Genomic DNA, 14,161 nt, shown 5'->3' with positions numbered 1-14,161 from the left:
AGTACAGTGGGATCCTAGAGAGTGGTTTTGGAGGGACCCTTCTCTTCTGCAGACCACCCAGGTGTCCCTTTCTTTCAATACACTGTTCGACTGAGACGTCACATACTGGCAGCACAAAGAGTGGCTCGCCGTGCTGCAGCACCTCATTGGCAGGAGGAGGGTTTCACAGCTGAGTTCTTAGCAGCTTTTCGGGAGAGGTTGTGGGACTCCAAACAGCCGAGGTGAGTCACTTTGTTTCAGTGGTTGTTCCCACACAGAGCTACAACAGTTGGAAGTTGGCTTGTACATAGTGGTCTCTCGACCGCATGTGCAACTTGTGACCATCTTGTGGAGAGTCAGCGTCACTGTCCTTTGGCCAGCAGGTGTGGCTTCGTGTTCTTCGGCTGATGCCTACTCTTTCCACGCTCGGTAGTACACTTGATGGGCAACTGCTTGGTCCACTCTCACGGGCCCGGCACTTCAGTTTGACCTATCTTCCACTAGCAGGATGATAGTGATGCAGGGGGGGCGACCTACACTCTAGCCTGCCACAGAGTTTACTCCACAGGAGTGATGCAGTGAGAGAGAGGAGTGCTGGGAGCTCATCAGTGGCCTGACACTCTGGTTCATCTGGCGGGCCCGCTGATGCCGCATCTTTGAGGCTCGCCCTATACCACCAACAGAGACTGTTCTTGATCTTTGGCTAGAGCTGATCCACACTCTCAAACGACAGCTCGAGAGACTCTAGGGCAGCTCTGACAGCATGCGGGAGCACAGAGAGGCTTTCCTTCGACTCTGGCGTCCTGGGCCTTTTTTCACCATGGTCCAGGGCGTACTCAGATGGCACTACCGTCCACCTGTGTGGCTTTTCCCTCCCATTTCTTGATTTAGCCTCATTGTACATATGGTATTTTTCATTGGGAGAGTCTCCCCATCATGGTTGTTGTAGCCCTCTCTTGAAGAGGTGGTTGTAGCCCTATGGATAGTTTCATTAACAAATAGAAGGATCTTTTGCTCGGGGAAAAAAAAATCAGGCCCTCACTCACGCTGTCAGGCATCTCTCTTGTGTGTAGGATGTACTAAAAAGCGCTGCAGAGATATGAGCCAAGCAAGTCCCAGTACTCTAAGAAAGTCTGAGGGCTGCGTGGAGCTCCTCTAGCTGAAGAGGCAGCTCAAGCCTCTGGCGCATCTCCTCAGTCACAAGACAAGGCATCTGTGCCCAAACCTGCTCTCTGCATGCATCCTGATGCTCTCACTGAGGCTATGCTGACAAGAGGTCACGGTAAAAGTCAGTAGGAACTGCACGGATGTCCTCTTGCTCTGAAGCAACTAACACGTCATGCCTCCTCAACTGGCTGACCCTGGCATGCGCATGTCGGGGTCCCACTATCTCATAGAAAATCCCTTTCACTCTGTCACCCACCTGGGTCCACTAAGATGCCTGTCGATGGAAAGCAAACTCATGGCGCCTCTCCTCTGTCCTGGCAAGCTCCTGGCGAGCCTACTGCAATTGCTCCTCCAACATGGACTGTCTGGATGCTGCTCCTACATCCTCTGCAAGGAAGCAACGCCCTGTCGAAGACGCTAGTGCTCCTCTCTTGCTGCAACCAGGCGGGTCGTAGACTCCTGAAGAAATAGCCGCGACTAAATTGAGCAAGTCCAAGGCCCACTCTGTCAACAGAAGAGTCCTCCATGTCTAAGCCCTCTGTCCAAAGCGCCACCACTCACTCTCTGAGCGCAGAGTCTGAGCGTCCCCGAGATAGGCGTGACTGCAAAGAGTGTCTAGCCCAAGCCTAAGAAGAACGAGCCGTGAGCAAGACAACCTCCTTTGTCCACGAGTCCTTATGTATGGGTACATAGCATGGCGGGCTCTGCGTGTCAGCAAAGAAGTGAACCACAATGTGTCTACATCTTGTTGAGTCTGGAGGTGTCACTGAAAACTTGGCCAAACAGCCACAGAGTCTCAACCAAGTCTGTAACCCCTAGGTCTCCGGTGTGATGAGAGAACTCGAGGGCCTGTGCCTGCAGTCACTCCAACACTAAGTCTAAAGTCCACTCAGGCTGGTCCCTACCGCATAGGGGAAAAGAGAAGCCACCCGCTGAGTCCAGGGCCTCTATTCCGCTAGCTGCAAGGAACACTACATGAACTCTAAAGCAAGTTGCCTAAAAGTTTGGTGAGGGGTCGCCGCGAAACCGTGTAAAGTCGTAGGCAAAGAAATCCCACGACGACGAATGTCGAAGCTCGTCAGTCCACGGGGAATTGTTGCAAACGGAGGACGTCTACACCAGAAGGGAGTTTTGCAAGAAAAGTTGTCCCTCTCTCACCAAGCCACACATGGCAAAAGCGCTTCCAATAGATCTCCTAGTAGCCGAGGATGGTCCTGCCCCCTAGGACGGCAGCGGGGACGGAGCAGGAGATGTGAAAGCAGGGGGGCTCATGGGAGAAGGAGGAGAGGGGGGGCGGGGAGCGACATAGGGAGGAGAGCGAGGTGGCGAGGCGAAGGGAGGAGGCGGAGGGGAGAGGGGCTAAGGGACAATAAAAATCCATAAGTTGGTAGTTTTATTCCTCAATTAGTTTTATAAGCTATATGGTTTGCCACAAGATATCGTCAGTAACCGGGATACCAAGTTCACTAGACGATTTTGGCGAGATGTGTTTGCTTCACCTTCGGACGAAGTTGAGTATGTCGTCCTCTATATATCCTGAGTCGGATGGACAAACTGAAAGGATGAATCAGACATTGCAAGACATGCTAAGGATTTATGTCTCCCACATGAAATCTGATTGAGAAAGGTACGTTCCACAATTAGAGTTTGCCTATAACAGTAGAAAGCATTCTACATATAGATTTAGTCCATTCATGTTGATGTATTGATTTAAGCCTAAATCCCCTATTGCTATTGGATTAGAGAAAGGCAAAAGTCACCAAGCTCCAAAATTCTTGTATGATATGCAAGAAATGCTCGAATTGGCCGAGGACAATGTAAGGACAACTCATCATCGAGTTACTACTAATGCTAATCAAAGGAGATCTCCAAGGACTCTAGATGTGGCACAATGGGCCCTTCTAAAGGTACCCAAAGATTCGAAGACCATGCGAACTCGAAAGCATTATAGGCTTTCACCTAATTGTGTGGTCCATTCTTAATCACAGAGATAATTAACCCAGTTGCCTATGAATTGGCTCTTCCTTCGGCTGTTAGTGTACATCAAGTGTTTCATGTTAGCCCACCTTGAAGAAAAGTTTGGTGAAATTGACATTCTTGTGCCTATCGAGGGAAACTATGGGAAGATATCTAAACTGAGTAAATTCCTCGAGAACCAGAGGCCGTTTTAGATCACTGTACCCGTCATTCGCGTACATCTGCTTATGATGAGTATTGATCTAAATTGAAGGCTCAATCTCAAAATTTTGCTACTTGGGAATTTGTTTGAAAGGTCAGTATCCCCACTTCATTGATAAGGACATCAATGGTTTTAGGGTTAGGGTTTTTGCGTCGAGGTTTTAGGGTTAGGGTTTTTGCATCAAGGTCATAAACACATCTAATCAATCCATCTGTCTAGGCATTCACAGATTGACCCTCCCTAGAAAAGGTGATCCATGCCAATCTCTACGTCAAAGCCAGAATCCTCGATGCCGTGGTAGTTTCTTTATGTGGTATTTGCATCTGTGCGTGGCACTATGAACATCCAAGTGACCTTCAAGTCTTGGTCTAACCTCCAAATTTGCAGGTTTTGGCCAAGGGGTCTAAGCCCAAGAAGAGGAAGAAGAACAAGAAGGAACAAAAGAAATTTGAACTTATAAAGTCCCGTCAACGACTTATAAAGTTCTGCAAATGGGTCTCAAATATTAAAAGAGACACATACACACACACAAAGAAAAAGCTTGCGTAAAGGGCTGATGACATGGGAGTTGTCCGGAAAGCCGATAATTTGTGCTGAACTAATGACATGGCAATACTGTACGAACCAGCCCATGGGATCCTTGCTTTTGGGCTTCACAGCTTTTGGAAGAGTAGTTTTCATGCAAGTGCGTTTTGAGTTTGGTTATAAATATGTAATGTGGGTACTCTCTATGGCATTCTACCATGTGGAGAAGCAGAGGAGAGTCCCTCGACTTGTACCTTTGCAAATCAATAATAAAGAAATACAGAAAAGGACGTCAGTTTTTGGGGCCAATGTCGTCTCCTTCTCTCAAGTTGGTTTGAAGTACTACGTGTTGTCGCAGTTTTCTCTTTGTTTTTATCCAGCCCGTCATCGGAAGTGATTACAACGGTATCAAAGCACAGTCTGCTTCCTTGCCCTCTGCAAAACAAAGCACGATCCTCTCAACATGGACGGAGCACTGAGGGATTACGTTGTAGGAGATAGGAACCCATTCAGTCCCTCCACACAAAAGCAACCGGAAAAGACACACGCTCAACATGTTGTTCGACAATTGATGCAACTGATGGAGCAACAAAAACGGAATCCAATGGATGATCGAATTGACTTGAAGGCTTTGAAAGAGATACAAAATGGGAGAAACAACCAAAACGCGCTTAAGCAGCTACTCTAAACAGAAACCAAAGAACATAACAGATACTCTTGAAATGAGATTTCAACACAAGCAAGGACTGATAATAGCTGCTTGTTTCCAAAGCTAGTCTATTTCCTCTTTTAAGCAAAAGCCGATCCGAATACACAATAATTGTGCTTGCCTGTCACTCCATTAAGTCAAAAAGCTTCTTGTAAATTAAAAAATAGGCTCATAAATACACCTACGATATTTTAAAAGAGCAGTTTACACAATTACATGACATTGGATAAAATTCACCTTGGCAGATGGCGCATCGAAGCTAGCAGCTATTATCCTCTTGACAAGGTCCTTAAATTCAATCACATGCTCTCCAGCAAACATGAGGCCAAATGAAATAAGGGTCAGCGAAGAAACAATTGACGTCTCCAATGCTGGCGAAAGTGTAGTCTGCACAAAAGAGAAGATTACACATGTAGTATACACAAATTAAAATTCAAGTACCTATAGATTACCTTCAAATCAAACACAGCTTGTGAGTTGGAAACCCCACTAAATCCAGTGGACGGGCATTCTTCAAGAGATGATAGCACCGATATCATGATGGGTCTCACTAATTCTGAGATTCCATTCCGAGGATTTGCATACACGGCTGCTGAGCATAATAGCCCAATCTCTATAACACCTCCCTTGAGGGTATGATTGTTCACAAATTTTGCAACACTCTTCAAAGCCTGCAAAATTCCAGTTAATGTTTACACCTCCTGTGCCCACAAGTTAGATAACCAGTTCATGCAACGTAGTCAGATTAAAAATTTATCAGAAAGTATTATCCATCATGACTCTGTAGCATCTTTGCTAGGGAAGCACCTAATTTCACCTACAAATTCAAAACGCACAACTCCGCTCAAGAGTCTCAGCACACCAATAACACAAACACAAAACATTCTACTCCCAACTAAAAACTCCCTCCCTGATGACTAATCTTCAGAAACATGAGGTCAATCAGCTATAAAAATAAACTTCAGATGATTAAGGAGAAACTGTTAACTGCCAATGTTTGAAAGACTACCACTGAGAGTACAAGGATAAGGCTGATGAGGCGTGAAATTGTTCTAGCCTCTCGAAATTGACTTTACAGCCCAATATCTCTCCATTCAAACAAAATTCTGCCTATGTCGTTGAAAAAGGGAGATACATCAATCTAATCCGAGTTGCATCCAAAAAGACCGTGACCATTGTCTCCATCCACTGTACTCCCTTTTTTGGGGAAATAATCCAAAGCATCTCTAGAAGTGAAACAGGATTAAGGTATAGTAGAAAAAGCAGACAACAGGGGAATCGCCAAAAGTATTGTTAAGCAGAAGGGAAAGAAGCAATTGTAAGCTAATGGCTTTAGATGATTTTCCCTGATGTCAAGGTTATGGTATAGATTTAGAAGATCTTTTGAACTGTACAATTTTTATTTTTGAGGGTTTGGATAAAGGTGCCCAGGTCCTAGAATCGAGCTTAGCTGGAAAAAATCATCTGCAAGGTGGTGTCTGGGAGCCAACTTGAAGAAGATTTCCCATGCTTGTGTTATGATATATTACTGGCTTGTAAGGGATGGGTTGGGTCTATTCTACTATGTTATTTATCCGCAACACCCCCCCCCCCCCCAAAAGCCTCCCGCCCGCCTCCCCATTCCTTGGCTCCTGCTCCTTGAGGGCAAGTCTTTTCATTTCTCGACTTCATCTCGTCAGCTTGGTCTCGCCTTCGCCTCATCTTCGCTCGCCGCCTCCCCATTCCCTGGCTCCTGCTCCTTGAAGGCAAGTATTTTCATTTCACGACCTCATCTCGTCAGCTTGGTCTTGCCTTCGCTAATCTTCACTCGCCTTCTCAGTAGCTTCTATCCGTATAGTACGGCCGTATATTATGGATCCGTGCGTTTTTTTTTTTTGGGTGGGCTGCTCTATTTCAGCCGATTAGGCCTCTTTTGGTGTGTTGCTCTATTTTAGCCGATTAGGCCTCTTTCCGAAAAACGCCTTGCTACGGCTGAGAGCAACTGGTTTTAGCGAAGATACAGGTACTGTGCAGTGTGTGCTCCTCTCTTGCAGGTGCCAGCTTTGAGTGGAGTGTGCGGTTTGTAGTACATACTACTTATTAGAGTCATGACTTTAGATTTCAGTCTTGGATTATCATGATTCATTATGTATTTATTTTGGTGCTCGTAGTTTTATGTGACCATAACAGCAGACATCTGACACTATTTGGTTGTAGACATTGGTTAGCTAAGCTTAGCTTTGTGTTTTCGTTGTTAAAGTCATGGACTCTAGTTTTTGGCATTTGTAATGGTCTATTGTTGATTTGCTAGTCTTGGTAGAGCAAGAGTGCGCCTTCAGACCACCTCTGTTATGTGCAAGATCATTAAGCACCCGACCTAGCAGAGGCCTCCAGGCCCGCCTATTAGCAGAGGTGGACAAGATCATCGATACTCAGCTTCTCAGGTGCGGCTACTATCAGATAGAGTTTGAGACTTCCGAGATGGCGTCCAAGGTCCTTGTGATAAGCCCTCTAGCCATCCGAGCAGCTAGAGCTCCTTTTCGACAGTGGCGGCATGGATTTGATCCGGCTACTGATGCTCTTGTTGGGGAGGCAGACCTAATCATCTCAATCTGCTTCCTAGGCCTGAGGAGAGAGTATCTCCCGCTCCTTTCCACGATTGGTTCAAAGATTGGGACCGTCTTAGAGACACGTTGCACGGCAGATTCTGTTGCTACCAAGGCAGCTCGCATACCTACAGTACACGTTCTGGTTCGAGACACCCACACCCTCTTAAAGGTCGGTTTACTACCTCGGGTGAGTGGGGGTTGGCTCCGTAGGAATGTGGAGTATCCAGACCTCCCGGATCACTGCTTCATTTTTTGACAGTTGGGCCATCTAGTGAAGGCCTCCCCACGAAGGAGGCCCAGACCCACCCTCCTAAAGCTGGCCAAACATAGCAAATAGACACAAGGAGTCAGGCACGTTCCTCCTCCGAACCTGGTGCCCAGGCAAGGAGGCTGGCAACAGGTCCGTGGTCGACATAGCCAGGGACCACCACGCTAGTTCGCCCCCCCTGTTGGTCCTCCTACACCAGGCCAACAGAAGTGGATTCCCACAAGGACCGTTTCGACCCCTTACAACACGACGAGCCCACAGATACCCCATCCACCTCAGCTTCGCCACCAACAACGCCTCCTCCTCCCGTGCCACCCACCGGTCAGCCCCCCTCCCTCCATCTCCTCCACCACCCCCCGTTACCATCCCTTCCGCTCCCATTCCACCCACTAGTCTCCTTGCTCCATCATCCCCTTCCGCTCCTGCCTTATAGCCGGCAAAAGGGACAGAACCTTCATCGTCTACTAGGAGGTCTCTTGGCAACGTTTTTGATGTGAGCCTCCTGGCAAGAGAGGAGCGAGCTTTCCCGCGGACCCCCCTTCTTGTGCAGACGTCACCTGTTGTCGCAATCACTCGAACTGCTGACAACAAGTTTCGGCATCCGTCCCCGGTGCACTTTCGACTTCACACAATTCCTCAGCATCTCTTCCCAGACTTTGAGCATGCTTGCTTCAGAGTTCATGTACTAGCAGCTAGAGGGACACGCCCTAGACACAGTGGTTGGTTTCTCTTTCCCATAGAGGAGGTATCCCGACGGACGGCATGCTCTTCTTGGGCGTAATTGGACAAACTCTATAGTCACGACTATATCGAGGTCGTGGTCGTGGTCGTGGTTAGATTTGGCGTGGTCGTTATGAGACATTTTGGTCTGGCATTCAGAGAGAGATATGTATGACTATTATGGCCTCATGGAAGCACGTCATTGTGGGTAGAGGTAATATTGTGCCAGGCACGACTCAGTGGATGGGCTCAAAGGATTACTATGCAGGTATAGGGTTGCCTCATGGGCTTCCTGAACATCTATGCCCCCAATGTGGCAAATGCACAAGCTGAGTTTTGGTCACATATTGTAGAGTCTTTGCCGCATGCAGAGCAGTGGTGTGTAGGGGGAGACTTCAACATGTTGGTAGGAACCATCAGACAGGATTGGAGGTAGCTATGCTACTGTGCACAGGGCTGACTTAGCAGCTTGGGTATGACCTTGAGGGTTTCTGATGTTTGGCAGCATACATGCTTTGTATGGCCCCCAGACAACTTATCTTTCTCTCGTTTTGACCGCAATGTAGGAGTGAATCTATCTCGGATAGATCGCTTCTACCCTAGTGACCACATTTGTGACATGGGTGGATTTGTTTGCATTTTGGCAAGGACTACTTTTTCCGGCCATGCGCCATTGATTCTCACTGTTAAAGAGAGGAGTGGGAGTACGATGTTGCGCATCCCTGAAAGGGTCTTTCTCGATCGAGAGCTCAGAGAGATGCCAGAATACTACACATTGGAGAGATTCCTGACAGCATGAGTGAGGGGCTGTTGGCTATTATGTGGTACCTCACGTCTTGCTGGACCTTCTCGAGATCATGTATCTGCCAGCTAGAGAGGCTGACCAAGAACTTTCTGTGGTCAAGGTGTAACACCCAGTTAGCCCAAGCCAGAGTGGCCAGGCAAGTCATCACCTTACCACGTTCTCAAGGGGGACTCGGGATCATTGACCCAACACAGCAGAGTAGAGCCCTCCTTGGAAAGTTTGTGGTCATAGGACTGCTTCCAAGGGGAAAGCCCTAGAAGGAGTTGTTGCTTCACCAGCTTCGAGCTCGACACCTGACAGCATGAGCACACTGGAGAGATCCCTGACAGCATGAGTGAGGGCTTGATCTACCTTATTTCCAAGGAGGAAGACTCCTTAGATGAGATTTGGCAGTGGCGACCCATCACCATTCTCAACTCAGCCTACAAAATTCTAGCAAAGGCTCTGAGTTTGAGAATCCAGTGAGAATCCAGCCACTACTTTAGAGCATTATACATGGGACCCAGACAGGTTTTGTCAAGGAGCGTACTATCCTTGAAAACATTTTCACCTTTTGGAAGGCGACTGCCCTCGCGCGTCTCCAAGGAGCGGATCTTGTGATACTCCTCGATTCTGAGAAGGCTTACAACAGAGTTGACTAGGATTTTTTGGTGGGCACTTTATGCAGGATGGGATTCTCAAATGCTTGGATCAGAGGTGTGTCATCTCTCTACTGGTGTGCGCACAATCAGGTGCTCTTGGCAGGGGGAAGAGGGGAATGGTTCATGCTCATGCGTTTGGTTAGACACGGTTGCCCTCTAGCCCCCTTCTTCTTTCTTTTGTATGTTGAGGCCATGAGCAGATTTTTGACTTCCCAGCAGGTTGGCTTGCGTGGTTTAGAGCTCCTTATTAGGGATGAGGAGCTACTTGACCCTGAGTTTGTTGACGACTCAACCATGTACTTGGAGGGCTAGGAGGCCAATCTGCACAGGTGTGAGCAGGCTCATGAGGTGTTTTGTTGTGCATCAGGAGCACAGATCAACAGGAGAAAGGCAGTGGCTTTCTGCGTTGGCCAGCTAGAGAGGCTGACCAGGAACTTTCTGTGGTCAAGGCGCGACACCCAGTTGGCCCGGGTCAAAGTGGCCTAGCAGGTCATCACCTTACCACGTTCTCAAGGAGGGCTAGGGATCATTGACCTAGCATAGTAGAGGAGAGCACTCTTTGGGAAGTTTGTGGTCAAAGGACTTCTTCCAAGGGAGGAGCGATGGCAGGAGTTGTTGCTTCACCGGCTTCGAGCTCGAGTCCCTCATGCGGGCGGCCCTTGTAGCCCATAGTGAATTTTATTGAGATGAGCAGAGTTGGTCTGAGGAGGAGGTTGGAGGACAAGTTTTTTGCAAGCCTACCTAGGTCTTGGGAATAGCTAAGGATTGGCCTGGAGCAACATCAGCCCACTTGCACGGAGGTGCGCTTGAGGCAGCCCCTTGTTTGGAACCCTATGGTAAGCACTCAGAGAGGCAGCCTGGCTGGTAATAGGCCTCGTGTTTCTTGGGGTCCCATGGCAAAAGGTCCAACCCGCACTCTAGGCGACTGGCTTCAGTTTTCAGGATTGTTCGAGGAGGTTCAGAGCATCCAGCTACTAGGCATGATGGACGTATAGAGCATGTGTCATGATATTACAGAGGCTTTACTAGCTGAGTGACCACCCGTCTAGAGGCAGCAACTCCCAGATGGATAGGGACCTTCACACGACTGGAAGTCCTCATTGCAGTTCGAGCTTGCTCGGAGTCCATATCCCACATACTCTTTGAGGTTCAGGGAGAGGGTCGCCTTCACAGTCTCTCACTAGAGGCTCCACAGATTGCAAAGGGTTGCTTTCCAAAGCTACGAGTTGTGGGCATGTGTGGGATAACCTATGTCATAGATCCTGACCCACAAGATCTTGAGACAGACCACTTGCGGCTTTGGGCTTGGGAGAGCTTCCCTCTGGCACGAGTACAGTGGGATCCTGGAGAGTGGTTCTGGACCCTCCTCTTCAATTGATCACCCTCGCACCCCGTTTTTCTAGTACACAATTCGATCGGGGCGTCACATACTTGCAGGACGGAGAGAGGCTCATCCTGCTGCATCAATACATTGGAAGGAGGAGGGTCTTAGAGTTGAGTTCTTGTCAGGTTTTTGAGAGCGGTTGTGAAACAGTAGGCACCCGCGAAGAGTTACTATGTTCCAGTGGCTAGTTGCACACAGAGCTACAGCAGTTGGGAGTTGGCTAGTACACAGTGGCTTCTCGGTAGTCTGAGCAGCTTGTGGTCATCCTTTGGAGGGTCAGGCTTCAGCGTAACTGTCTGTGCGACTACCCCATGGCACAACAGGTTTGGCTTCGGGTTCTTCAGCTAATGCAAGCTCTTTCCACAGCTCGACAGTACAATTGAGGTGTTGCAACCTGGTCCACTCTCATGGGCCTTGCGCTCCATTTTGAGTTGGATTCCACCAACAAGATGATAGTGATCCAACAGGATCAACCTACACTCCAGCTTGCCACAAAGCTTACCCCTCAAAAGTGGTGTTGTGAGAGAGAGGTGTGTTGGGAGCTCATATGTGGCCTGACACTCTGGTTCTATTGGTTCTCGAGCTCCTCTATCAGCCAACTAGAGAGGCTGATCAAGAACTTTCTGTGGTCAGAGCGCGACACCCAATTAGCCCGGGCCAAAGTTGCGTGGCACGTCATCACCTTACCATGTTCTCAAGGGGGGCTCGGGATCACTGACCCAGCACAGCAGATCAGAGCCCTCCTTGTGGATTTTATGGTCAAAGACTACTTCCAGGGGAGGAGCCCTAGAGAGAGTTGTTGCTTCACCGGCTTCGAGCTGGAGTCCCTCATGTTGCGGGCGGCCCTTGTAGCCCGTCCATCAGGTGGATTTTTATAGAGATGCACAGAATTTGTCTGAGCAGGAGGTCAAAGGACCAATCTGTTGCCAGCCTGCTTAGGTCTTGGGAGCACCTGAGCAGTGGCTTGTAGCAGCATCGGCCCACTTGCACGGAGGAGCGCTTGAGGCAGCCTCTTGTTTGAAACCCCATGGTTGCACTCAAAGAGGCCACCTAGTTGGTAATAGCCCTCATGTTTCTTGGGGTCCCATGTAGAGAGTCCAGCCCGAACTCACGGTGACTGGCTTGAGTTTTCAAGATTGTCCGAGGAGGTTCAGATCATCTAACTACGAGGCATGAGGGGGGTGCAGAGCATGTGTCGGAATATTACAAAGGCTTTACCAACTGAGTGGCTATCTTGATTCTTGGGTGAAACTCATGCAAGCAGACTTGAAGGGGATACGAGGTCTGGAGCACTCGCTGCTACTGCTCGCCCGCCATCGCCAGCACCCCCTTCCCACCCCGTGTGATCTTACCCCTCTCTCACGACCAGCTCTCCTGCCCCAGCCCGCTCCTCCCTTTCTCTGCATCTTGCTCTCTCTCTCTCTCTCTCTCTCTCTCTCTCTCTCTCTCTCTCCCCCCCCCCCCCCCCCCCCCCCCCCCTTCCCCCCATCCTCTTCGTTGACTTACGTCTTGCTCTGCTGTCTTGGAGGCTATCCACGCCAACGGGAGTACGCCTATCCCCGCCTTCTTCGCAGCAGCAGACACAGATGGCGGTTCATGCTCCACCCTAGAGGGACTCTCAAGAAATCCCCTCGCCCGACCTTGCAGAGCCCACCATCCGACTTGCTCTCGCCAACAAAGCAAGGGAGCCTTGCAGCAGAGGTGGAGCGCCTCCAGGCGACCTCCATCATCTGCAAGATCATCCGCATTCCGACCTAGTAGAGGAGGGGTGAGTGATCTCCTCCATGCCCACCTTCTCGCAGAGGTGGGCAAGATCCTCGACGTTCAACTCCTCGGACGTGGCTACTATCAGATAGAGTTTAAGACATCCGAAGTGGCATCCAAGCTCATTGCGATGAGCCCTCTGGCCATCTGTGCAGCACGAGCTCATTTTCGACAGTGGCGCCATGGTTTCAACCCAGCTACCAACGTTCTTGTCAAGGAGGTAGACCCTCCCATCTTAGTCTACTTCCCTGGCATATGGAGGGAGTACCTTCGGCGCCTATCCAGGATAGGCTCAGAGATTGGAACCGTCCTGGAGACACCTCGCACGGGAGCCTCTGTAGCTGCCACAATAGCTGGTAAGTGTTCTAGTTCGGCACACCCACACCCTCCCCAAGGTGATTCTACTACCTCAAGTGAGCGGTGGTTGGCTCCACCAGAGTGTGGAGTATTCGGGCCTTCCGAATCATTGTTTCATTTGTCGTCAGATGGGCCATCTTGTGAAGGCCTGTCCACGAAAGAGGCCCCGACCTTCACCTTAGGCTCAGCCACAGCCTCCTAGGGCAGGCCAGCAGCAGCAGACAGAGTCAAAGGCTACTCAAGCAAACTCACCCTCCGAGACTAGGGCTCAGGCAGAGGAGGGCTGGCAGCAGGTTCGTGGTCGACGTCGACAGGGGCCACCACGTCTGCCTCGACCTCCCGGTGGTCGCCAAGCACAAGCCAATAGCAGTGGATTCCCACAGAGAACCGGTTCGACCCTCTTCAACAGGTTGAGGTCCCAGCTTCACCCTCCAACTCACCCTCACCTTCGACAGCCCCCCCCCCCCCCCCCCCCCCCCAACCCCCCCTTCCCCACCCACTCCTCCTCCCACTAGCCCCCCCGCTTTTACATCTCCTCCCGCTCCTACCCCGCAGCCGACCCATGGGGTAGGACCTTCCTCGGCTGTTAGGGGCAACGCTTTTTCCACGAGTCCCTTGGCGAGAGGCACAGTCTTTCTTGTGAAACCCCCTTCTTTCTTGCGAAACCCCCTTCTGGTACAGACATCTCCCTTTGCAACAGTTCCTCGTGGATTGACGAGCTTCGACATTCGTCGTAGGTGGGACTTCTTCCCCTACGACTTCACACGGTTTCTCGGTGACCTTTCACCAGACTTTGAGGCACTTGTTTTCGGAGTTCATGTATTGTTCCTTGCAGCTAGAGGAATAGAGGCCCTGGACTCAATAGTTGGCTTCTCGTTTTCCTTATGTCGCAGGGACCAATCTGAGTGGACTCTAGACTCGGTGATAAATTGGTTGCAGGCCCAAGCCCTCGAGTTCTCTCACCACATGGGAGACCTAGGGGTTAAGGACCTGGTATAGACTTTGTGGCCATTGGCCAAGTTCTAAGTGACACCTCCAGACTCGGCAGGATGTAGACACATCACGGTACACTTCT

At 49.8% G+C, this 14,161-nt stretch overlaps 1 protein-coding gene across 1 annotated transcript in view; it reads right to left on the bottom strand.

Annotated features, from left to right (window-relative positions):
• Positions 1-14,161, bottom strand: part of LOC147424409 (proteasome activator subunit 4-like) — a 239,300-nt gene that overhangs the window by 101,652 nt on the left and 123,487 nt on the right. Inside the window, exons 14-15 of the mRNA XM_086499516.1 lie at positions 5,012-5,230; positions 4,797-4,946 (exon numbers count right to left, since the gene is read on the bottom strand). Of these exons, the coding sequence (XP_086355642.1) occupies positions 4,797-4,946; positions 5,012-5,230 (369 nt within the window). The remainder of the gene's footprint in view (positions 1-4,796; positions 4,947-5,011; positions 5,231-14,161) is intronic.

The sequence above is a fragment of the Adiantum capillus-veneris genome, chromosome 25, assembly GCF_014529385.1.
Source record: "Adiantum capillus-veneris isolate H3 chromosome 25, ASM1452938v2, whole genome shotgun sequence".
Taxonomy (NCBI): Eukaryota; Viridiplantae; Streptophyta; class Polypodiopsida; order Polypodiales; family Pteridaceae; genus Adiantum; species Adiantum capillus-veneris.
The sequence above is the reverse complement of the archived record's forward strand: the minus strand, read 5'-3'. Positions and strand labels throughout refer to the sequence as shown.